This window comes from Papio anubis, chromosome 11 (genome assembly GCF_008728515.1).
Source record: "Papio anubis isolate 15944 chromosome 11, Panubis1.0, whole genome shotgun sequence".
In the NCBI taxonomy this organism is placed as follows: Eukaryota; Metazoa; Chordata; class Mammalia; order Primates; family Cercopithecidae; genus Papio; species Papio anubis.
The window spans coordinates 118,140,979-118,163,313 of NC_044986.1; the positions used below are offsets into that span (position 1 = coordinate 118,140,979).

Sequence of the window (22,335 nt, forward strand, 5' to 3'; positions counted from 1 at the left end):
TAATCCCTTCACTGTGGTGTTATTCACTCAACAGTAGAAAAGCAAAACAGAAATGAACATAAGCGCAGCCGGCTCGTTTCCATCTCAAAGAGAACCTGGAGGAACCCGTCAGCTGCAGTTTGCGCCTGGGAATCTCAGCATAAAATCTTCCCAGTCCTCCTTCAATGGGCAGGAGGTGAGCAGGAAGACACACTGCCGCTCACTAGGGGACCCCAGATGTCACCCCAGCCCCAGGATAAATTCCTCCGGGCCGCATGTAGAACTCCAAATACTCCCAGTTTCCCCCAAAATAGACGTTGACCCTCTGGGGTTAGCATCGGCTCCTAGTGAATAACTTCACATGTCTGGTTGTTGTCTCTTTTAACTCCTTTCTCTGAAATGAGCTAGAGCTACCAGATTATTCTAGAAGAGCTTGGCCACCACGTGGATACGATGTCATTTTGTAGTTTTAAAATATTTTAACTTTATTATTATGCTTATAATAGTATTCCAACAGACTGTATTAAAGGCAGTGATCACTAACACAGAACACGACAGGGCGAAGAGGCAGCCGAGCCGCTTGCAGGACATGGCCTGTCGGGCCGGGGTCGCTGACATGCACGTTGCTAGCTCATACACTGCTACCCTCAGCACAGGCTGCAGGAATAGGGACAAGACAGTTGCCGCCGGACTCTTAGAAGCTATTTAATAAATATCATCCAAAAACAAAATGGAAAAGAAATGAGAAACCCTCCGAGCACAACCACCTTAGGCCAACTGAATGTAATCTAGTTTATTCAACCAAAAATTGAGAGAGAAGGAAAATATTGAAACAAACAAAGGAAAGAAAGCAGTTCTTAAGACTAGCAGTAAATAAATTTATACAACAATTCGGTCTGTATAATATGATGAAATAAATCTACATCTTTTCTTATGTTGGTGCTTTGAATTATACATACAAACGACAATTACAGGGACTTGTTCACAAAGCATGTAGGCCTGGTAAAAGGCTCTCTGAAACCCTCAATGGCAACTGGTGAGCGGTAACACGGATTGCCCGGAACTGGTATTTCCTTTGCAGAGGCCAACAGCTTTGAACGAATGATTCGCCTACACTTTTTTTCTTTTTTTTTTCTTTTTTCTTTTTTCGTTTTTTTTTTTTTTTCTTTTAATGCATCAAACCACTGTGGCCAGTGAAAGGAAACAAAACTGGCAGTTTGTCCTTTTGAATATCAGACCTAGTTTCTTCTTAATTTCCACACTCTATTTCTCCCATATTCCTTAAACTTCTTGGCATCCTTCATGCCTTACAGCTACCCAGATGCAATAAAGTCATTGTACAGTATTTCTTACAATATAAGTTATATGCAATGTTCAGCATTTTTTTTTTTTCACAGCACTAGAGACCCTGTTAAATAGGGGATATGAGTCAGAATGGCTTATTCACAGATGGGGTCCAGATTCAGTGGTTGGAACACAGACACCACAGTGAGCTCCTTTGCAAAGTGGCAAACATAATTTTGCTTTCTGCCTTCAAAAACATATATCCATCGCGTTTAGGCTTCATGATGCTGCTCCTGCAAAAATGCACGTCGAAGGGGGCTGCAGGGACGCTCGCTGGGGGCCCTGCCAGCCTCGAGCAGGGCTCTAACCCATGGCAGTGACCATGCTGGAGGGGTGATGCGGTCCAAAGGACAGGCTGGATGGCGGGTGCATCGGCGTGGGCGTGGTCAGCATGTGGCTGGAGTGGCTGAAGGGCGAGATGTGGCTCAGGGAGGACATGTGTCTGGAGAGGGCGGCCGGGTTAAACGAGCTGTTCTTGGGGAAGTCCTCCAGTGAGTCATGCACTTTTTTGCACTTTTTGGATTTGCTAGACATTTTCCGGTTTCTGGTCTGGATGCCTTCCTTCTTCATGGTCAGGGGTCTGTTAATCTAAACAAAGATCAATTTTTTTTTTTTTTTTTTACTTTTTGGCTGCCTCTGAAATGCACAGGCTCTCCCACACCAACAAGGGTTCCACCGGCCGCCCCGGATCAGGGATCCGTTTCCATTTCAGCCGGCCCCTTCCTCTATCCCACTTGCTCCTGTCTCTTTCCCAGGGCCTGAAGAACTCAAATACACACAGTTACCAGATGACAGACCCATCTAATACGATTGTATTTCTCTGGTAACGAAAATGGAGTTCACTTGCCTTATTTCTTTAGAACTTCCTTAGACTATTTCATAAGAATCGACGTGGTGAAGAATCTTCAAGAGGGAAATACCATTGTGTCTACTCTGACAAATCTGCTTCAGAACTTGAACAGCACTCCCCAGGTCATCAGCCTCTAGGTGGTTAAGGCCGTCTGCCTTGAAGAAATGAGGACTCTACCGCTCTACTGAATAACTTGTGGTTGCCTCTTTTCTACCTGGCCTTTGAGAGGTCATAAAATCTTCCCCCAGAATTTATATGTAGCAGGGTTGCATTTTATGAAACCATGCCTTTCTTAAAGGTGATCTCTTTTTTTTTTTTTTTTTTGAGACGAAGTCTCACTCTGTTGTCTAGGCTGGAGTGCAGTGGTGCGATCTCGGCTCACTGCTCACTCTGTTGTCTAGGCTGGAGTGCAGTGGTGCGATCTCGGCTCACTGCAACCTCTGTCTCCTGGGTTCACGTCATTCTCCTGCCTCAGCCTCCTGAGTAGCTGGGACTGGAGGCGCCCGACACCACGCCTGGCTAATTTTTGTATATTTAGTAGACACGGGGTTTCACCATATTGGGCAGGCTGGTCTCGAACTCCTGACATTGTGATCCACCCAGCTCGGCCTCCCAAATGCTGGGATTACAGGCGTGAGCCACCGCGCCTGGCCAAAAGCTGATCTCTTGCCTCTATCACTCCAGCAGCAGCTGCAGTGGCTGCAAATGCTATTTCCACCTAGCTCTGACTCTCCACTTCTAACCAGACAAACAGCCAACCAACAAATCAACAAGTATTTCATAACCACCTATGGAGTGCAAAGCACAAAAGGGCACTCATCTTAAAAAGGAAAGACCAAGAATGTGCTAGAGTAAAGAGACAGAGACCAGACCCTACTCGGAAGATCAAGAGACTTCAATATCGGAGACAGCTACCATTTCTCTCTTCTTGATAAACCTCATTTGCCTTTTAAAAATACACTTGCTTTGGGGGCCCAGAATCAAGAAAGGAAACTTTACAAAGTAAACAGAAGCTACTCCCCACAGGGAGGCAGAGGCAGATTAACCCCGACAGCAGACATCTGCCCGGAAGAGCAAACTCCACATCTGGCCACGTTCCCAGGGGAGGGTGGCAAACAGACTCAAGGAGTGAATGTCGGTGTCCTGGCCGTTCCTGACTTCCCGGGATGAAAGCATCGCCTTCCACCACAGTTCTCAAGGGTGGAGAACCCTTGGCTCTGGGTTTTACCTCTCTATTCCCAAAGCCAGAAAATCACACCTGAGAAAGGGAGAATTCAAATGGCCAACGTGCTGAGAGCAGCCAACACCCAGCTTCCCGAAGCTGAGCTGGGAGAGGTCACCTGGAGAAAGAGACAAAGCCCCACACTGGAGCTGAGACCTTATTTCCCCCATACTCGGGAAGGCAATGTGACCGACGGCAGGAGAGCCCAGAAAGGTCACTGCCAGAGGAACATCTCCGGGTTCCTTCTTCAAAGTTTTCATCAAGATAAACATGCAGCCTACAGAGATGACAGGAATCTACTCCCACATCAAATCTTCACCAAGATAGTGTCCAGATACACAGCTCTGGATGCTGACATCTAGCTATACATAGCCGGGTATCTAAATATAATATCTAGTTACACCAGTAGCCACACAACCCCAGATAACCAGTCACAACACCACTGAGAGATGCTGATACCGAGGTAGGCAGTTATCTCAACACCTAGATAAGAAGAAAGAGCTTATGGCGTCCATGTAGGGATGTCTGGAAGGGCAGAGCAAAACGCAACGCGATGACAACGTTAATAGATTATTATCTCTTACTGTTCAATACACATCAATCCCCTCCTTTTACGAATTCCTGGTAAACCAGAGAAGACAGAAAAACCACTCCTGAGGATGAAGAAGTTTCTGTCTCCCACTCACCCAAGCCCAGTCATGAAGACCAAGCTCATTAAGACTGAGGAGGTAGAAGTGAGGCATGGAGAGGATTTGTCAGCTTTTCTTTGATTTGAGAAATTCACATTCTTCAGAAATATATTACATATATATATGTATATGATCAGACACAAGTGAGATCGTATCTCATCCCAGCTAACTATTCAAAAAAGCATATAACTAATCTCCTGTAATTCCTATACTTTCACGGATATAGGGATGAAATATACATACACACACAATTCATTACAATGTTGTTGTACTCTAAAAAAAGATAGCAACCCCTTTCCCCTGGTTCTCCTCTTAGTTCTGACACTGCCAACCTCCCAGGAAAGCCTCCTGACTCTGAAATGGGCCCCGACTCTTCTACTTTCTCAGCCACGTTACCTTGTGCAAGCGACTTGCTTTTCTGAGTCATAATTCCTCCAAGTAAAACCGAAATAAAAATAATTTCTGCCCTGTCTACATCATGGGACTATCTCAGGCTCAAATGTAATCAAGTAACAGGAAAATTCTTTGAAATCCATCAATTACAGCCCAGAAATAACTTCATAGGCAGTGCTGATGACTGGATAGCTAATAAACCCTAATGCTAATAGCCTAATAGCTTATAAGCCCAAGCCTTCCAGATTTGAATCATGAATCTCTATCTCTACTGCAGTCAGCAAGTAAATTCCCCAAAGTGAAAACAGAACTTGGATTTAATTGCTGATAAATGTATACGGACCACAGTCCCAGGACCTAAGGGAGAATAAGGGATCGTAGTAAGACTCTGGTTTCATTCACTGGACCGGGACCACAGCGAGAGAGATGGCACAGGCAGGGAAATGAGTGTATAGAGCTCCTCAGAATCACAACAACTTGTTCCCAAGAAATGAAAAAGAAGCAGGGTGCTGGGGTCACCCTAAGAAGTTCTCTATGACTCAAAATATCCAACCAGAAAAGCTTCCTCCCCAATTCCCAGGTATTCCTGAGTAATATGAGTTCATTGCCAGAACCGCCGCAAGCAAACGTCCCTGTCTCCTCCCCGTTCAGCCCCGGACTTTGCCAAAGTCAGGTTGGCCAAGGGAATTTAGGAGAATCAGAAAGAGCTAAAAAGGAAGGAGAGAGAGAACAAGACAGGGAGAGACCAAAATGACCATTTTTGTCTTTGGAATTAATGTAAACTTGAAGCCTCACTAGGATCATGAGCCAGAATGGTTTCAGAAAAAAGGAAAAAAAAACCTGAAAAAAAATTTTTTAAGATTAAGACATATTACGAAATGAGAGGACCCCAAATGGAAAGATTAGAAATGACACAGCTAAACTCAGGTGACTGGCAATTACCATTCTGCTAACATGACATAAAAGGAGAAAATGACAGTTTCTTTTCCCTGGTATGGTAACTTCTCCCAGGTGAGCCACCTTCCTCAGGAGCTAGCTCTCTGCACGTAAAAGTTGGTTCGGACAAACACATCAGACGAAATCCCTCAGACATTTGTTCCGTGTCTTTTATACAGAGAATCCATTTCAAATTCATAGCACAGATTTAGCCAAGATTTTTACCTCTCAGTAACTGAATGGATCCTCTTGGTTTCCAGAGTCCCTGCCACTCATTACAACTCTATTTACCTTTCTCTTTCACTCTCTCTTTCCGCAAAAAGTTTAAAATGTCAGGAAACAACAACATAGGACCGGTGGCTTTTTTTGTTTTCCAAAAGGAAGATTTTTTTTTTTTTTTCATTATAAACCAGACAGGCCCAGCCAGCACATCGGACTGCTGCATTGCTGCATGGTACGTGGAGTGTCCAATGCATACCAAGGGGGTTGTGTGGCTGCCAGGCTGTAAACCCCCTCGGCCTCAGCAAGGCTATGCTAGACAAAGTAGTTTTCCAAGCTAGGTCCTATTGCATCGATTATCTGGAGCCTGTGATCTGCCCCCGCGGTGGGCGATGCACGTGGAGAGGGCGGTGGTGACGCTGTTTGCCGGTCACCATCAGGAAGGGAGCCCCGTTCTTGCTGGTCCCAGTCCACTTACATTGTGCAGCTTGTAGTAGAGCCCACAGGCATTGCAGACAGGGTCGCCATTGGCGTTCCTCCTCCAGAGTGTGGTCGTGGTGGTCTGACAGTTCGCACAGGACGTCCCTGCTCTCCTGGCTGCAGACTGAGAGTGGGGAAGAGAGGAGAGGGTGAAATCAAAACAAATGGTAAATGTGTTGTCATCACTATGAAGACAGGCTTAAAAGAAAAAAAAAAACAAAAGGAAGGAAGAAATCGTCATTGAAATCAAAACTAGCAAGTGGCCCACATGAAAGTGATACACATCCCCAAAAGCTGCCTCGAAAAGAAAAATGTCACCACTACACTTTGCAGTAACGTGGCCAGAATTTCACCCACCGCTCTCCGGTAGGAGCAGGAAGCCAGGGCCTCCTCCCTGGCAGTCTTAGCCTCTTACCCTCCTCCCACAAAGTACACCAGAGGGTTAATTTTTATGGGTGGTTAATTTTGGATTAGCCAGCCAATTTTGGAACTGGGCTTTCAGTTGCGTTTTTCACCAAGTCCAGGGCCACATGAGGTCGTTTTCAAACTCAACTCCCAAGAATATCCATCCTCAAATAGGCTCCGGTCATCAGGAGGCACTCACAGCAAAGGAAGCACAAAGTCAAGCACCAGAAACGCTCTGGATCCCAAACAAAGAAAGGCTGAGTTATCAAGAGAACAGCCTGCTAACACAACAGCAAATTCTGCAAAGAATGTCTGTGCAAGTGAGTGGCATGCACACATGGGTGACACACCTGAGGAAGCGCCGAGTAGGACATCCTAAGTCGACAAGACCTCCTAAATTTATACAGCCTGCACTTTCTTGTTTTCTCTTTTCGAGACAAGAGTCTCACTCTGTCACCCAGGCTGGAATGCAGTGGTGTGATCTCAGCTCACTGCAACCTCTGCGTCACAGGTTGAAGCAATTCTCCTGCCTCAGCCTCCCTAGAAGCTGCAATTTATAGGCACCTGCCACCTCGCCCGGCTAATTTTTCTATTTTTAGTAGAGACAGGGTTTTACTATGTTGGCCAGGCTGGTCTTGAACTCCTGACCTCAAGTGATCCGCCTGCCTCGGCCTCCCAAAGTGCTGGGATTACAGGCGTGAGCCACCACAGCCTGTGCTTTCAAGCTTGGTCACTTCCCATTCATGAGACAGCCACCCTCACTCTCTTTAGGTGGCTGTCACCTAAATTTGATTCACCAAACAAACTCAAAAGACCAAGGAATGTTGCCACTCGTCAGGAACTCTGGATCCCTTGCCTCCTCTGATACCAGTCCACCTTCGTGAAATCAGGCATTTCCTATTTGCTGTTCACGGAGTAGCATAGTTGCAGGTCAAAGGTCAGCCTCAACTTGAATTTTAATTCCTTGGTTGTGTTACTGCCCTAATTTCCTTTAAAAGAGAGATTTTTCTTTCACTTTTTGACATATTTAAATTGATCCAGTGACTATTCTCTGTTCATGCTTTAAAAAAAAGAAATGAAAAAAACCGTTGGAAGAAAATGGAGCTGGGTCACTTCTAATATTAACCTGTCTCTCTTCCTCACCTTCTATCATAAAAAAAAAAAAAATTTTAACTGCAAAATTATCCCCGTTCCTGGATCAAAAATATTATCAAAGGAAAGGTAAGAGAAGAAAGAGTTTAGTCTCTGTCTGTGATGAAGAAAATTCTGGTATGGTTGTGAGAACACAGAGCAAGAACTATAGGGATCCTGGTACAGTTTTGTTTTTTGTTTTTCGTTTTGTTTTGCTTTGTTTTGAGACAGAGTCGCGCTCTGTAGCCCAGGCTGGAGTGCAGTGGCGTGATCTTGGCTCACTGCAAGCTCCACCTCCCGGGTTCACGCTATTCTTCTGCCTCAGCCTCCCGAGAAGCTGGGACTGCAGGCACCCACCACCACGCCTGGCTAATTTTTTGTATTTTTACTAGAGATGGGGTTTCACCATATTAGTCAGGATGGTCTAGATCTCCTGACCTCATGATCCGCCCGCCTCGGCCTCCCAAAGTGCTGGGATTACAGGTGTGAGCCACTGTACCTGGCCTGGGATCCTGGTACAATTTATATCAATATTTTCTCAAGCAAAAAGTTGAAGCCAACACCCAAAGCCACCAAATATGGAGAACCCAGTGGCAATTTTGAATTAACCTGAGTGACCCTTTTTCTTTCAAAGTTGCTAAATTGTTCCACAGATATGCTCCTGTGGGATGTAAGTAACAGAGTATACTATGACCTTTTTAAACAAATTCTTTCTTTTCTGTATTCTAAGGAACTGGAAACTAAAAACTGCCCTGATCTATCACAATGGAGAAGATGGGAGTCTTTTGCTGTCCATCTTGAATGTAATTCACATTGTCCATGAGTGTCCATTCTAACCCCATATGCCTCTGCCAGACTGCCTTTATGAAACGTGATAATTTAAGGCTGAAACAACTGTTTCATTTGTGTACTCTTCGGGAGAAAGTACAACATAAAACCAGTGCTTAATGATTTTGACAATTAAATTATATGTGATTATTATCTTCCTATAGTTTTTTTTTTTTCTTTAGAAGAGCTACTCAGTTATAGCAGATTAATATCACTCAGGCACCTGGGTTTCCTAGCCCAGCAATTCTGAATGTACACAGTACAAGCATATAATGCCAACTGGTAAAATCAGAGCTCCAGATGACAAGGTGCAGCGTGTAATCTTTTGCAGTCTATCGACAGCAACCTAAATAAAAGCAAAGGAAGATGCTTCCAGTACTACAAACTTTATGGGAACTTAGGGTCTCTCAAGCCATACTGTTTGGGTCACTAGCAGGAGGTAGAATATATTAAGGCAAGCAGCTCAGCCTCTCGCTAGTGGTGAGATGTATGAAAATCCTGGCAATGCCGGGGGAAAAGAATCTATGAATCTTCCTTTCAGTTCTCTCTCCTGTTTCCTGCATTAGTTTATTCAGGGTTAAATATGCATCTCACAGAAGAGCTAGCTATGTATGGGCTGAGTGGTCTTCAGTGAATCTGCAAATGTTTTCAACAAAAATAGCAATCTGGAACTGGAACAGTATACTAGGGAATACAGGAAAGAAGAAAGAGGTCTGAAAACAAAGTCAGCCACACTTAGGCCTGAAGGGTGAGAGAGAGAGAGAGAGAGAGAAAGAAAGAAAGAAAGAAAGAAAGAAAGAAAGAAAAGAAAGAAAAGAAAAGAAAGAAAGAAAGAAAGAAAGAAAGAAAGAAAGAAAGAGAAAGAAAGAGAAATCTGAATGTGTCCTGTGCTCTATCTCCCTGTAGCTTATGAATTCTATAGAACTAAAAACATCAAACCGCCCAAGACAGATGATTAAGAAAGAAAAGACAGATGAAAAATGTGACAGTCATTGAGCTCTAAAATTCAAAGCAATTATTACTCAGAGTTCTAGAGCTTTCCTATGAAAGGTGAGTGGAGACAAAATTGTATAAAATGGAAGTACGATCCTCCTCTGCAATCTGACCAGACACAAGAAGAAAACCCAAGAAAATGTCAAATAAACTTTTGCTCACCAATCAGCCCATACCTTAAGACTTTTAATCCCTCTCTTTTGCCTTCTTTACTTTTATTTAAAAAAAAAAACAAAAACAAAACAACAACAACAAAAAAACCTATAATGGTACCAAGACACATTTTAACAAGAAGGTTTTTGTTGGGTTTTTTTTCCTCTCTCTCTCTTTCTCTCTCTCTCTCTCTCTTTTTTTTTTTTTTTTTTACTAGGGCCAGGTTTTTGAGTGATTCAAAACATTCTTTTGTGGTGTGATCATATTCATTCTGCACTAACACCTCTAGCCTTTTTTTTTTTTTTCAAACACTTCTTGTTCTGATACGTTCAAACATCTTGGTGTTTAGGTTGGGGAAGCTGAGTTGTTGTTTATGAGTTATCTCCAGCGCTCAGATATCCGGCAGCTTTTTCCTAGGAAGTCAGCTTTGCACATGAGAGAAAGGAAAAAAAAAAAAAAAACCAAACTGCAGGAGGAGAGCTGGGGGAAGGTTGAGAAAGTTGGAGAAGGGGGCAAAGATCAGAAAGAATAAAGCCTAGATATCCAGGATTGTCAAAGATTAAAGTCATGTGGACATTTCCATCCCTAGAAAGTTTTCCTTCTTCGGCCGGGAGCGGTGGCTCGTGCCTGTAATCCCAGCACTCTGGGAGGCCGAGGTGGGTAGATTACCTGCGGTCAGGAGTTTGAGAGCAGCCTGGCCAACAAGGCGAAACCCTGTCTCTACTGAAAATACAAAAATTTGCCAGGTGTGGGGGCGGGTGCCCGTAGTTCCAGCTACTTGGGAGGCTGAGACAGGAGAATTGCTTGAACCTGGGAGGTGGAGGTCACAGTGAGCCGAGATTGTGCCACTGCACTCCAGCCTGGGTGACAGAGTGAGACTCTATCTCAAAAAAAAAAAGAAAGTTTTTCCTTCTTCAAAAGAGGATGTGAAACGTGTTGAGTTGCACTACAATCTGATGGGGAGGGCAAATAATTCTTTAAAAAGAATACAAAGGTGTTCTTTTTCCTCCCTTAGAAATTGATGGATGCTCATGTATCCATTAATCTGCATGGGGAAATCCCCTCCTCCCACATCTACTTGGTGAATGTCAGCACCACATTCACATTTTGATCTCTTAGCTGTGGCTAGAGTTGTTATTTGTCTGTCGCGTACATTCACTATTCAGACTTCCAAAGAGGAGCTTGCAAATGAATGTCCCTTGTGAGTCTTCCTTATAAATGCTTGACAGAGCCAGGTTTTCTCAAGGATCCCTCATGCTTCAAAAGTTTTTTAAAGAATAATGAGAGAGGAGGGAAAAAACTATCCTCTGGTAGTAGTTCAAAGAGAAAATAAGAGCAAATGCCAGGTATGAGAGGACTCACACGACGTTGCCCACAGGAATTGCCTGTGGAAAGTTCTCAAATGCTGAGACCAAGAAAGAAAGGTGGCATTAGGCTCACTGGTTGCTGGTGAAGCCTGTGAAATTCATTTAATCAGCTCCAACCATTTTGAAGCATTAGCATAACAAGTCCATCCACTGCACCGAGTCTGTGATCCTTCCTGGGAAGCCACACACCACAACTTCAGGAACCCATTCTGGAATATTCTATCCTCATACTAAATGTCTCTACCTGTCAAACAGTGCTCATCAATACATTTAAACCAGCTGCTCTGGTCCTGTTCATACCATTACTCTATTCAGGAATACACTGCAGATTTGATAACCAAGAATTCAGTCTCCTTAAAATTTTCACAAGTGACTTAAGAAACACGGATGGGGAAAAAGAGTTGTTCTGTGTATCAAATTTGAAAAAAAACAAAAACAAAAAACTATCCCAAGCCAGCTGACATTATTGGAGGCTATCCTGTCAATCAATTTCCTGCAGAAAGCTGTCCTTCCGGAAGAGAGGAAATGAGAAACCGGGAATGGTCAGCGTGGAATCCATCCCTTCCCGAGAACTTACCAGCCTTCGCTTGGGCTTAATGAGGGGCCGGTTCTGTCCGTTCATTTTGTGGTAGAGCCCACAGGCATTGCACAGGTAATGCCCCGTGCCATCTCGCCGCCACAGTGGGGTCGAGGTTGCTCCGCAGTTCACACACTCCCTGCCTTCTGGAAACAAAAGCACAGATAAGCCACTTACGGAAGGAAAACACGCGGGAAGGCTGACAGCATTTGGAACTGGGGGAAGAAAAGTAAAATGGAGAACTTTTTTCCTTCTCCTTCCTCTTTTGGGGAGCGTGTCCACCCCCAACCTCTTTCCAAGACGCTCCAAAGTTGAGCTGGGGAATGCTGTCCCCGCGTGACCGCTCCCCCTACACACATAGAGGCGCCCGCAGAAGGGGCAGATGCATCGTTGCAACAGAACCCTGTTCTTGGCTTGCCCGACTTGATGGAGAAGATCGGGCAGGACCTAGAAGGAACGCAGATTCCAGCTCAAATACTTCCCTGAGAAAATCCTGAGCCCTGGATGGTGGCAAAAGCCAAACATTCCATTCATTTCCCTCAAAGGAAAAAAAGGAAGACAAAGGTGACCCATTATCATCATGGGTCTGTCTATAGAGATTGATTAAATAATGAAGATTAGGATGGGGGAAAGGAAGGATTAATCAATGGCTAGATAGGTGAACAGATAATAAATAGATGTATAGATTGATCAATCGGCTGATTGATTTCAGTAGCTAGGGTTTTAGATTTTACTTCCAATCAGACTGTAAACGTCCCCGGCCGGAGAGGAAGCGATTAGGACCCAGCAGGGGTTTCCATAGCTTTCCAGCCAGCCACTGTTACAGAGACTGAAGTTAAAGTATGACCCCAGCCAGGGTGTGCAGGGGGGAGATGCAAACTTTAGGCGGGGAACCCGGAAGACGGGGAGGGAGGGAAAAAGGAAAAGGGAAGGTTTGGGAGGACAGAGTGAAGCCAATCAGAGGAAGATCAGAAGAGGCAAGTTAACGAAGGGGGGTGGCTGCTCATTAACCAAGGCCTGCCTGCAGTTTCTCTTTTTCCAAAAACACAAACAAACAAAATAAACGAAAAACCGGCCAGGCCGGTAGGGAGTTTGAGCGGCATATTCACTCCCTCAGCCCAGGCTGGAAAATGACCCAGACCCACCCAGAAAACTCCTTGGAAGAATCCCTTAAATTACCATTTCAAGACACGGGGGAGTTTGCTCACTGATTTCAACTTCTGCAGGACGAAGAGAAAGATGCTTTCTAGGAGAATCTCCTTGCTTCTGGGGGGCCCAGGGACACCTGGGTCTCTAGTGCCCAGTGTCTTGGTGCCGGGAGAAAGCCAGGACTCCCCTTCCCTGCAGGAACAGGAGGCTCAACTCCAGTTGGTCCCCCAGAGAGGGGAGGCCCAGAGGAGGACCCTGGAGGGTGGGTAAGGAAGAAAAATGAGCCCTGAAGACTGTTTTGTTTTAAGAGAGTAATTAATGACCTCCAACCTGCCTGGACCACTGGGGTGGAAAAAGAGAACCCAGTAGGGTCCTTAGAATTTTGATTCCCCTAAAAGGAGGAAAAATCTGCCTTGGCAGATACGGGACCTATTGGGCCTTTGGAAAGCCCCAGACCAAGTAGGAGGGATCTAGGGGGGGTTCACACTTGGGGGCCTGTGATCCTCTCCAGGGATAAGTTCTTTAGGAAAGTTAAAGTCTTTTGCAAATGGAAGAAGGTCTTGCACCCTTTTCCATGAGAGTCAGGGATGGTGCCCACTAGTTTTTGTCTACTTTGCTTTTTAAAAAAAAAAAAAAAAAAAAAAATTGAGGACATAAGAGAGGTTTTTTTTGTTTTGTTTGTTTTTTTTTTTTTTTTTTTTTGCTCTACATTCCAAAAGGTTCTTAACCTAGGGTCCCCAGAGTGCCTTCGCTGTGCCCCAGAACCCCTGAGATTAAATACAAACATGCCACAGTGTGTGCCAAAGGCGCCTTCCTAAGTACCCAACGACTCTTCTCAGTTCTTGAAAAAGACTCAGGCCTGAATCACACCCAGACACCTATCAGTTGGGGTCAAAAGCCTGAGGGATGTGGCAGACTGGATGTGGGGGAGGCTGGAAGGAAAGAGTGAAGGGTGAGTGGGCGAGCAGCCGGCTACAGCCCAAGCCAGGAGGCCACAGGCCTGCCTTTTTGTGTCCCCGGTGGCCTCTGGGTTAGCTCCTTCTAGGGCAGCACTGGCCCTGTCCCAGCTAGGACTGCAGGCCCACTACCCACCCTGCGCAGACAGGGGACCCCTTAGGGCTCCTCCCCTACTTGGGCACTGGGCAGAGGGCAGTGTGAAGAGAGGCCGCTGTGGCTGGAGGCGGGGAGCGTGGTTGCCACCCGGCTCCTGGGCACCCTGGCGCTGGAGGACCTCCCAGTCTGACGTGATCAGTCTGATTTCCTTTCATTTGCAGCGCGCTGGGGAGGGTGACAGCTTCCTTTTCAGAAACACCTTGAAAGCTAGCAACGGTTACCTCTTCAACAAGGATCTGCACACTAGGGCAATTTTCTGTCTTGATTCACTCGGCAAGTTTGCCATTGCCTCTATGGGCTTTTCTTCTTCTTTTTTCCTTGCTGCCTCTGGTCTGTGACTTCAGCAAACAGCCAATTTTCCTAATGGAGGCCCTGACTCTCTCCTGCCTTCTTTCCTCCCCACTCCTCACCCCTGCCTGTTGTGAGCTGCTCAGGCAGACACCTCTCTCTTAGGTGACAAGAACCACAGAGCTGCAAGGCCTCTTGACATTCAACAGCTGCTGGCAAACGCCTCTTACTCCGCCTTGGCCTGAAACCCTGAAACCAGGCTGTGGGAGGGGGTAGGGAGCAGGGCAGGAGCTTGATCAGAGGACGGTGGAGGGAGATGCCCAACTGGAAAGGTGGCAGGGGAGCTAAGAAGCGGCCCTGGATACAAAGACTCTGTCTTTTGTTTGCAAAAGCTTCGTCCCAGCCTAGGCGTTAAGACAGCAATAGGTGCCCTAACCACAACTTCAACCGTTTCCAGCGACAACCCCAAAAACTCTCTCTTCTCTGTGTCCTCCTTCAGCAAATGCATTTGCAAAGAAGAGGTTAAAGGGGGAAAAAAATAGAGAGAGAGAGAAAGCAACCACTAAAACCAAGAGAATCCCCTCCTCAAGAATTCCCACCACCTCCAGCCCCTGCACAAGGAGGGGCTTCTCAAAACTTCCCCTCCACACTCCCAAAAGTCCCAGCTCTCTCGCCGCCCCTGCCAGGTGTGCTGTTCTTGGTTTTCATGACTGTGAGAAAGGAATTAAGAAGGAGGAAGTAAAAAGGCCAAATTGCAATGGCCTCCTCTCCCCCTTGCCAAAAAACCAAAATCGGTGTATCGGTATTCCTAGCTCTGGCTTAGGGAAACCACGGCCCTCTCTTTCTCCCCTCCATGTTCAGAGTCTCACAGAAAGAAATGAGAGGAAAGAAAAGACTAGACTTAAGGCAGAAAGTGTGCACAAGAGGGGGAGAAATCAAACACGGAAATGAGGGTAAAGAAACCAGAGTATCTTGGAAAAGTCACTCTGTCCCCTCCCCCCCGCACAAACCACTACCCCGGCCTCAGATACCACGAGCTCTCCCCAACCTCATAGCCTTACCAGAAAAGAGAACTTTAAAAAAAAAAGAAGAAGAAGAAGAAAAAGAAAAGAAATCCCATCATGACCTCAAAATGCACAGCTCTGCTCTCTTTAGATTTAGCGCCCCAGCCTGTGTTTCTGAGTCAAGCTGCACCCCACTTCTCCTTAATCCTTCCCTCCACCCCCAAGCCCAGCCCCTGCCAGGCACTGCGGCCACTTTGTGCCTCCAGCTCTCCCGGCCTCTTGCTTTCTTTTTGACTCCACCAGCTAGCCTGCCTCCCTCTCCCTCCTGCCTACTTTCATGTACTGAACATGCAGGTCTGAGTTCTTCTGTCAGCCTAACCGCATCCGGACTCTATTAAAGTTCCTGGCTCGGGATAAACAATGCAACTGTCGCGTGCAGCAGTCTGAAAATAATTGGATTAGCTAAAACATATCAACTAAATAGAGACAGTCCTGCTCAGGCAGCCAGAGTGAATGTCACCCTGGAAAAAAACCCTGAAAACCGATCTCATGGTCACTGGGCTCCCAGAGTACTCCCTCTGAAGTTTTTCAAACCGGAGCTTTGGGAGCTCGATTTCAAGGCTGCTCATCTCATCCCTAAAAGACAAGTGATTTTCACGATTGCTTTCTATGTAGGATCTATACAGAGAGAGAGCAGAGGCAAGATACCCGGAGTGGATCAGGGAAGAGATGCCCACTCTGAAATGGACACGCCTAAGGAGACATCAAAATCTTCACCAAACCCTGTCTAAAAATACAGTTAAATCGATCTCAGAGAATCCCTAGCTCTCTTTGGACTCAATTACTTTGGTTAGAAATGGAATTGGTGAGGGATTGATTGATTTTTAAAGCCAAAGTATTTTGTGTGGGGGTTTTTTTCATGCAAGTAATGACACCAATTGAATAAAAATGCAGGGTGCTGCTAGGCAGCGCTTGCATTTTGGAAAGGAACAGAGCACAGGAAACTGAGCTGCACACCTGGAGCACTTTTCCGTTCCTTTCTACCTCCTCTGGCTGCAGCTCAGCCAAGCAATATGTCCTAATACGGCTTCCTGCCCCTGCCTGCCCTGAGAGCTCTAGGAGACGCTTCAGGTAACTAACTGGGCCAGGCAATATTGGATTTTCATTCAACTCGGCTTCCCCAGTGCAAAGCCACCGCTTTCTCTCGGTTCAGCTGAGAGCCCCCTTTTCCATGCAGAGAATATGTGTGCAGCTTTGGCCAGGCTCTTGCACACACACTTTGTATTTACATGTCTGATAAAGGACTGTCCTTACTGCATGGTCCCCTTTGAGCTGAGCGAGAGGAACAGTCAGAATGACAGAGGCCAAAGGGGTCATAGAGGGACCTGTGTTTGTTTAGGCTTAAGGAGGTTTCGTTTTAGCATGAAACACTCAAGATTTATTCCCTAGGCCTTCCATTTGGTCTTGGAAACTGACTAAAAGTTACCAACCGAATCCTGAAGTCCTGCCACAGGCAGAAGAGGGCACGACTTTGTTTTTGTTCGTCTTTTTCCTTTCCCAGCTCATTGGGGGGTTTTAAATCAGATCCCACTTCCCCGCTGCTTCCGAAGCCAGGCATGAGCTAGGATGGCAGGACATGCAGTGCCTTCCCGGCAGGAAGAATAGGAAGAAATGGCATCTCAGCAGGCTTTGGGACACACCGGCTCCCCTGAGGGGTCCCTCTAGGTGCGGTCCTGGATTGAGGAAAAGGGGAGGAGGGAGGAGAAGAAAAGGCCCCAGGGGAGAGCTGGCTCCTACCTGTGCTGGACCGGGCCTTGGGTCTGGACTTGCATCCGAAGCCGGTGGGGGAGCCGCCCAGCAGACTGCTGGGGGGGAAGAGTCCGGAGCTGTACTCGGGCACGTAGGGCGGGTAGGTGGTGATGGGGTGGTGGGCCGATGAGGAGGCCCCCCCCAGGGCGGTCATGCTGCCACGGGAGTGGGACGACTCCAGCTTCATGCTGTCGGGCAGCGGCACCTGGTACTTGAGGCACTCTTTCTCATCCTGCCGGGCCGAGCCGGCCGAGCCCGGGGTGGACAGCGACGGGTCCGGGGAGACGTCCTTAGGTGGGGTGGGCGGGAAGGTGAAGAGGTGCGGGCTGGCGTGGCCCCCCGACAGGGAGGAGGACGAGGCCGGGGGATAGACGGAGAGGGGCCCCGGGGAGCCGTGGTGGATGGACGTCTTGGAGAAGGGACTGAGGTTCCAGGGGGAGGCGGCGTGGTGGCTACTCAGGGCTTTGCCGCCGTCCAGCCAGGGCAGGGATCCATGAAGCAGAGGCGGGCGGCACACCTGGCTCCCTGTGGGGCAGCGGGGAAAGGGCAGGAGAGAGAAGGAGGGTGAGTGTGACCCTGCAAGGCCGTCAGGGACACCTGGGGACTCTCTCCCTCGCACGGGCCTCCCTTTCAGCAAAAGTCCAAGCACAGACAAGGGCTCAGGCCCGCTCTCTCATCCCAGTGGTCCCAGGAGTACCTGCCTGGCACACCTGGGGGTCAGGCTGGGGACAGAATCCTTCACCCCTGTCTCCCACAGGGATGTCCCATCAAATCCAGCAGAATGAAGGGCCTGTGGCTGACACCCGAGAGGTTGCTGCAGAGTGAAGGGCCCCTTTGCTTATTTGGCCTCTCCAGATACACTGCCTAAATCACATTCCCCAAAGTCTCTCTCTAGAACCTGACTTGATTTATGGGTTTCCTTCAATGGCCCTGAGTTCCCTGACTCGGACTTAATCCCAGTCAGCCTGATAAGAGAGCCGGCTGTGAGTGAGGAGGCCTGAAGGATGGAGCCCGGCCACACAACTGCTCACACCAGAAAAAGACCCTGGAGTCAGGCCCAGCTCCCAGCACTGAGTGCAGGAAGGAGAGGCCTTGGGACAGAAGTCAGGAGACTTTCAGGGTTAGTTCCCGGAAACCTAACCCAGTGCTTGCTCAGAATCAGCCAGGCTGCCTGCAAAAGGCCTAAAATGGGATTTGCAGGGACATTTTCATTGCTTGGGCCGTTGGAGAAAGTTCACAAGGCTGGACCCTGGGATGGCCGTTTTCTCTACTTTTCTCACCCTCCCGAATCCTAAAGGAGAAGGAGATAATATAAGCCCCATGCACCCTCAATAAAGCTATGATCCCACCAGTGCCATAGGTGAATTTTCACCTGAGCCCCAAAGACACAAAATTCCAGTTGATGTATATATTTTAAATCAAAGATGACTCAGACACAGAGTCTGCTTAGCCTTCATTTAAAACACACACTCTTAAAGTAGCTGTAACTCATACACTCTGAGGGGTTCATTTAAAAAGCAAGTGCAAATCCACACACTTCTTGATCTTTAAATCCGGTACCTGCCTCAGCATTTGACATTCGATTCAACCATTAAGAACAATACTGAAACTAAACTTAAGAGAGAGGAAGGGGAGGGGAGTGGAGAGGGAAAGAGAGTTCTCTGAACACCAAGGGTCAAGATTCATATTATGCAGGAAGTAGTATAGTAAATAATATTAAGTCTGCCTCTACCGCATTTCCACTTAACTGTTGATCTGCACAGAACGTGGGCAGAGAGCGCCCCATCCGCAGAAACGATTGTTTAAAACCTGGCGACAGCAGGGTAGAGGACGCCTGCTGCCGGAGGGGCTATGTCATCGGTGCCAAGGCAGGCTCTAAGTAGGGGGATCAGGGCAGAATTCGGTCTGGCTGGACTCAGAAAGCCTCACGCTTTTTCTGACCAATGTTTTGCCCCTGTTTCTTCTTTAGGAACAAACTTAGAGCTGGAAAGTATTCGATCATTTTTTCCTCAAACTACACAGGCCCGGTCTTCTTTTTTTACATTTCAGAACTCTCCTAAACTTCTCCAGGTGAAAGGGGAAAGAGGTGGTTCTGGAATTGCCTCTATTTAAACGGGGGTGTATGCTACATCTTAGGTGGGAGGTTAGTGGAGGGCAGTACCCAGAGACAGTATAAGACAAGAGTTGCAGGCATGGAGGCAACTTGAAAGCAAAGACGCAGGAAAATTCTGTGCAGCCGGGAATCTGGGAAACGTCAGATCCCTCAAACTTAAGACAAGGGTCTTCCCCTCCAAATCCCTTCAGCATCAGAATTCCATTCCTGAAGCCAAGAGGTAGGAGACCTGTCTAAAATCCAAAGGCACTAGCTTTGGGAAAAGGTCAAGGAAAAGGGTGTGAATAAATAAGTCTCTGGGGCCTTTCTGAAAATGTGCGAATTGAGGGACGCTGGCAGAGGCCGCCCCCCTAGAAAGAGCTAGCGGGTAACAGGGAACGCCAGGTTTTTTGGAAGAGCCGGGTTCCAGCCGGGCTTGGCCGGCGCTGGCTACCGGGCCCAGGGAGCCCGGACCCGTGGAGACAGAGCCAGGGCACCCCACGCCTGGGGACATCCCGAGACCCCCCAAAACCTGCAGCCGCGCAGGAACGAAGGGCTGCGGCCTGGCGCCCGCCAGGTGAGCGCCAGGCCACAGGGCCACCAGCCGGGAGAGGCGCCTGCTGCGACTGTTTCAAAACACACTCTCGCGACGAGCCAGAGGCCTTCCTTGCCCATTTCCGGGCCCCAATTTTTTTGTAAATGAACCAGGAACCGCAGATGGGGGCTTTCGATTGACCTCTCCCCGCCCTCAGGTCCTTCCCGACCTCCCCGAGCCGGGACGACTGACGCAGCCGACAAGAGCCCCCGCACCCCGGGCGCACTCACCGTGGTGGGTCGGAGGGTACCTCTGCACCGTGGCCCTGACCGAGTTTCCGTAGTAGGGCGGGACGTGGTTGCCTTGACCGTCGATGTTAAAAAGCACATCCACCTCCTCCGGCAGCGGGTACTGCGCCGGGTCCATGTAGGAGTGGCCGAGGCCCGGGTGGTGTGTGTCCGGGTGCTGCCCGTTGAGCACGGCGGGGTGGTGGTGGCTTACCCAGCGCGGCTGGTCTGCCGTCACCTCCATGGCCTCGGCTGCGCTCGCGCCCTCTCGCCGGGCCCGGAACCCGCGCGCGGGGAGGGAGGGCGGTCGGCCTGGGAGGTCGGGGGACTCCTGCTGTCGGAGGGTCGGGGGTCGTTGAATGATTTGCTTTCGGTGGGGGGATGGGAAGGCTGGGAAGCAAAGGTGAGCAAAGGAGAGGATTTTTAAAAAATAATCTTGGAGGGGTCTTTTAGCAAAGAGAAGACGGGGAACACAAAAATCCAAAAACTGGGTACGGCAGGATAAAAGGGAACCAGGTTGTAAAAAGGGGCGACGACTCTGGAATTCTGCGAGCCAGGCTCCTCTGCACCGGGGTCCTCAGCCGCTCCGAGGCGGAGTCCCTTCCCGGGTCACCTGCAAGGGAGAGAAGGGGAGACCTGGATGAGCCCCTGGGTTGCTGGAGTGGCACCACCTCCCTTCGCGCCGCCCGCCCGCCCAGCGCACCCGAGACCCGCACAGGCGCCCGGGGAAACGGCCAGGGAGCCCGCAGGACTCTCAGGGACGTCCCTGCAGCCCGACTCGCGGGAGCCGGGGCTGGCTGAGCAACTTGGAGGACAAGTCCCGGGGCTGACTGTTGAAAGTTGGAGGACAAGTCCCTCCCTCGGGGACACCGGTCCCGGGACCGTCCCCTCAGCACCTAGAAAACCTCCAAAAGAGGAGAGTTGAGTTTTTAAAATTGCTTTACGTCCTCCCAAGTGGTTGGGGGCAAAAAATAAAACTTAAAAAAAAAAAAAAAAAAAGTCACCAGTACCAACCTGGGTAGCGAAGAGCAGAGAGGAGGAGGAGGCGGCGGCGTACGACCTGCTCGGTCAGATTGCGTAGCTCGCTCTGTCTCGCTCTCCCTCCGTCTCTCTCACTTCTTCTCTCTCTCTCTCCCTCTCTCAGTATTTTTTTTTTTTTTTTTTTTTTTTTTACAGGGAATGCATTCTTTCTGAAAGTATCAAGACGGCGCCAGGCAGCTCAGTGTTCGCAGACAGCTGTGGCGCGACGCAACTTAAGGAGGTTCTAGTGTCATCCGCGCCGAGGGGGGAGGAGCCTGGCGCTGGCGAGTAGGGGACAGGATCCCCGGCACAAGGAAACTGCAACCCAAACCGGCTCCAGGACTTCTCCCCCCGCCCCGCGCACCCCCGCCCCTCCTCCCGCCCCTCCACTGACCGGAAAGGGGCGCCGCAGAGGGCGGCCGCGGGCGGAGGGGCGGCGGGCATGGTGGGCGAGGCCCGCGGGGCTTGGGGGCGGACGGGAGGGAACGCGCGCTCTGGCCCTTTAAATGTGGCCGCGGCTCCTGCCGATTCATTCGGGTCGGGTGGACGATTCTGTCCCAGTGCAGCCAGCCTGCCCCATTCATGAAGTTCATTTCGATGGGCAGATTTTTCTTTTTCAGACTTTTGAACAATAGGCACGCATGGATCGTTATTAGGATCCAATGCAGACTGTTTGGGAGAGCGCAGCGATGTGGGGAGACGTGCGCGTTAAATTGATCAGAAAAACAAAATGTTTCCTGTGAAGGTGCTTTGAGATTTGCCTCTCCGGCCGACTTCCTAAGAGGGTGAGGCATCGGGTAAAGGAGAGATGCCTTTGACTGGAGCGCCCGTGTCAATTTTGTTGTCACTGTCACCTCTTTCCCGAGCCTTCTGAGCTCTCGAGCCCCCAGAGTGAACACGCTTCAGCTGTTGCAGCTGCCCTTTCCAGACCTAATATTTGTAATCAATGTGTGCTTTTGACTTGAGTGGCAACAGTGAGGGATTAGAAGGGGGGAGGGGAGGGGAGGAAGAGACTGGCTCTAACTCATTCCCCGAGTACGCTCAGTGTAGACGGACAGAAAGAATTCGGTCTTCACTCCAGGGACCCAACTTTTCCTTTCGCCCCGCCCGGAGCCCTACTTACTCTGGCTCCCGGCGTTTCTCCCCCAGTCGAGGAAACCAGCCCTCAGTCTGCACAGACCCCAACCCCGGCCTCTGGTCGGGACTCCACGGCGACCTTTCCCGGCTCGCGGGTCTCCAGGCCACGCTCTGCGCAATGGGCACCCCGGCGCGGAGGGCACACGGCTGCAAGGCGCCCCAGAGAGGGGGGCGGGGCGAGAAGGGGCGGGGCAGCGAGGGGCCAATCAGCGGGCGAGGCTGCGAACTAGCCGCGATTGGCCCGCCCCGCGGGCTCCAACCTGCACAGCCCGCTCGGTCCTTTGAGCCACTGCATCCCCTAGTGGCGCCTGGGTGGCTGCAGCCGCCGGCCCGAA

General features: G+C 49.0%; 1 protein-coding gene across 3 annotated transcripts; it reads right to left on the reverse strand.

Annotated features, from left to right (window-relative positions):
* Positions 1 to 747: 747 nt before the first annotated feature.
* Positions 748 to 22,161, reverse strand: GATA3 (GATA binding protein 3). 3 transcript variants are annotated; one of them, XM_009213943.2, is made up of 6 exons: positions 21,987 to 22,161; positions 19,847 to 20,456; positions 16,918 to 17,454; positions 11,567 to 11,712; positions 6,111 to 6,236; positions 748 to 1,911 (listed from the first exon to the last, which is right to left on the reverse strand). In XM_009213943.2, the coding sequence occupies exons 2-6, from the start codon at positions 20,085 to 20,087 to the stop codon at positions 1,627 to 1,629; spliced, it is 1,335 nt and encodes a 444-aa protein (XP_009212207.1). In that variant the 5' UTR covers positions 20,088 to 20,456; positions 21,987 to 22,161; the 3' UTR covers positions 748 to 1,626. The 3 variants fall into 3 exon arrangements, with proteins under 3 accessions (XP_009212207.1, XP_009212209.1, XP_003903424.1); XM_009213945.4 differs by lacking the exon at positions 21,987 to 22,161 and adding an exon at positions 20,858 to 21,135 and having other exon boundaries at positions 11,567 to 11,709; XM_003903375.5 differs by lacking the exon at positions 21,987 to 22,161 and adding an exon at positions 20,858 to 21,131.
* Positions 22,162 to 22,335: the final 174 nt, after the last annotated feature.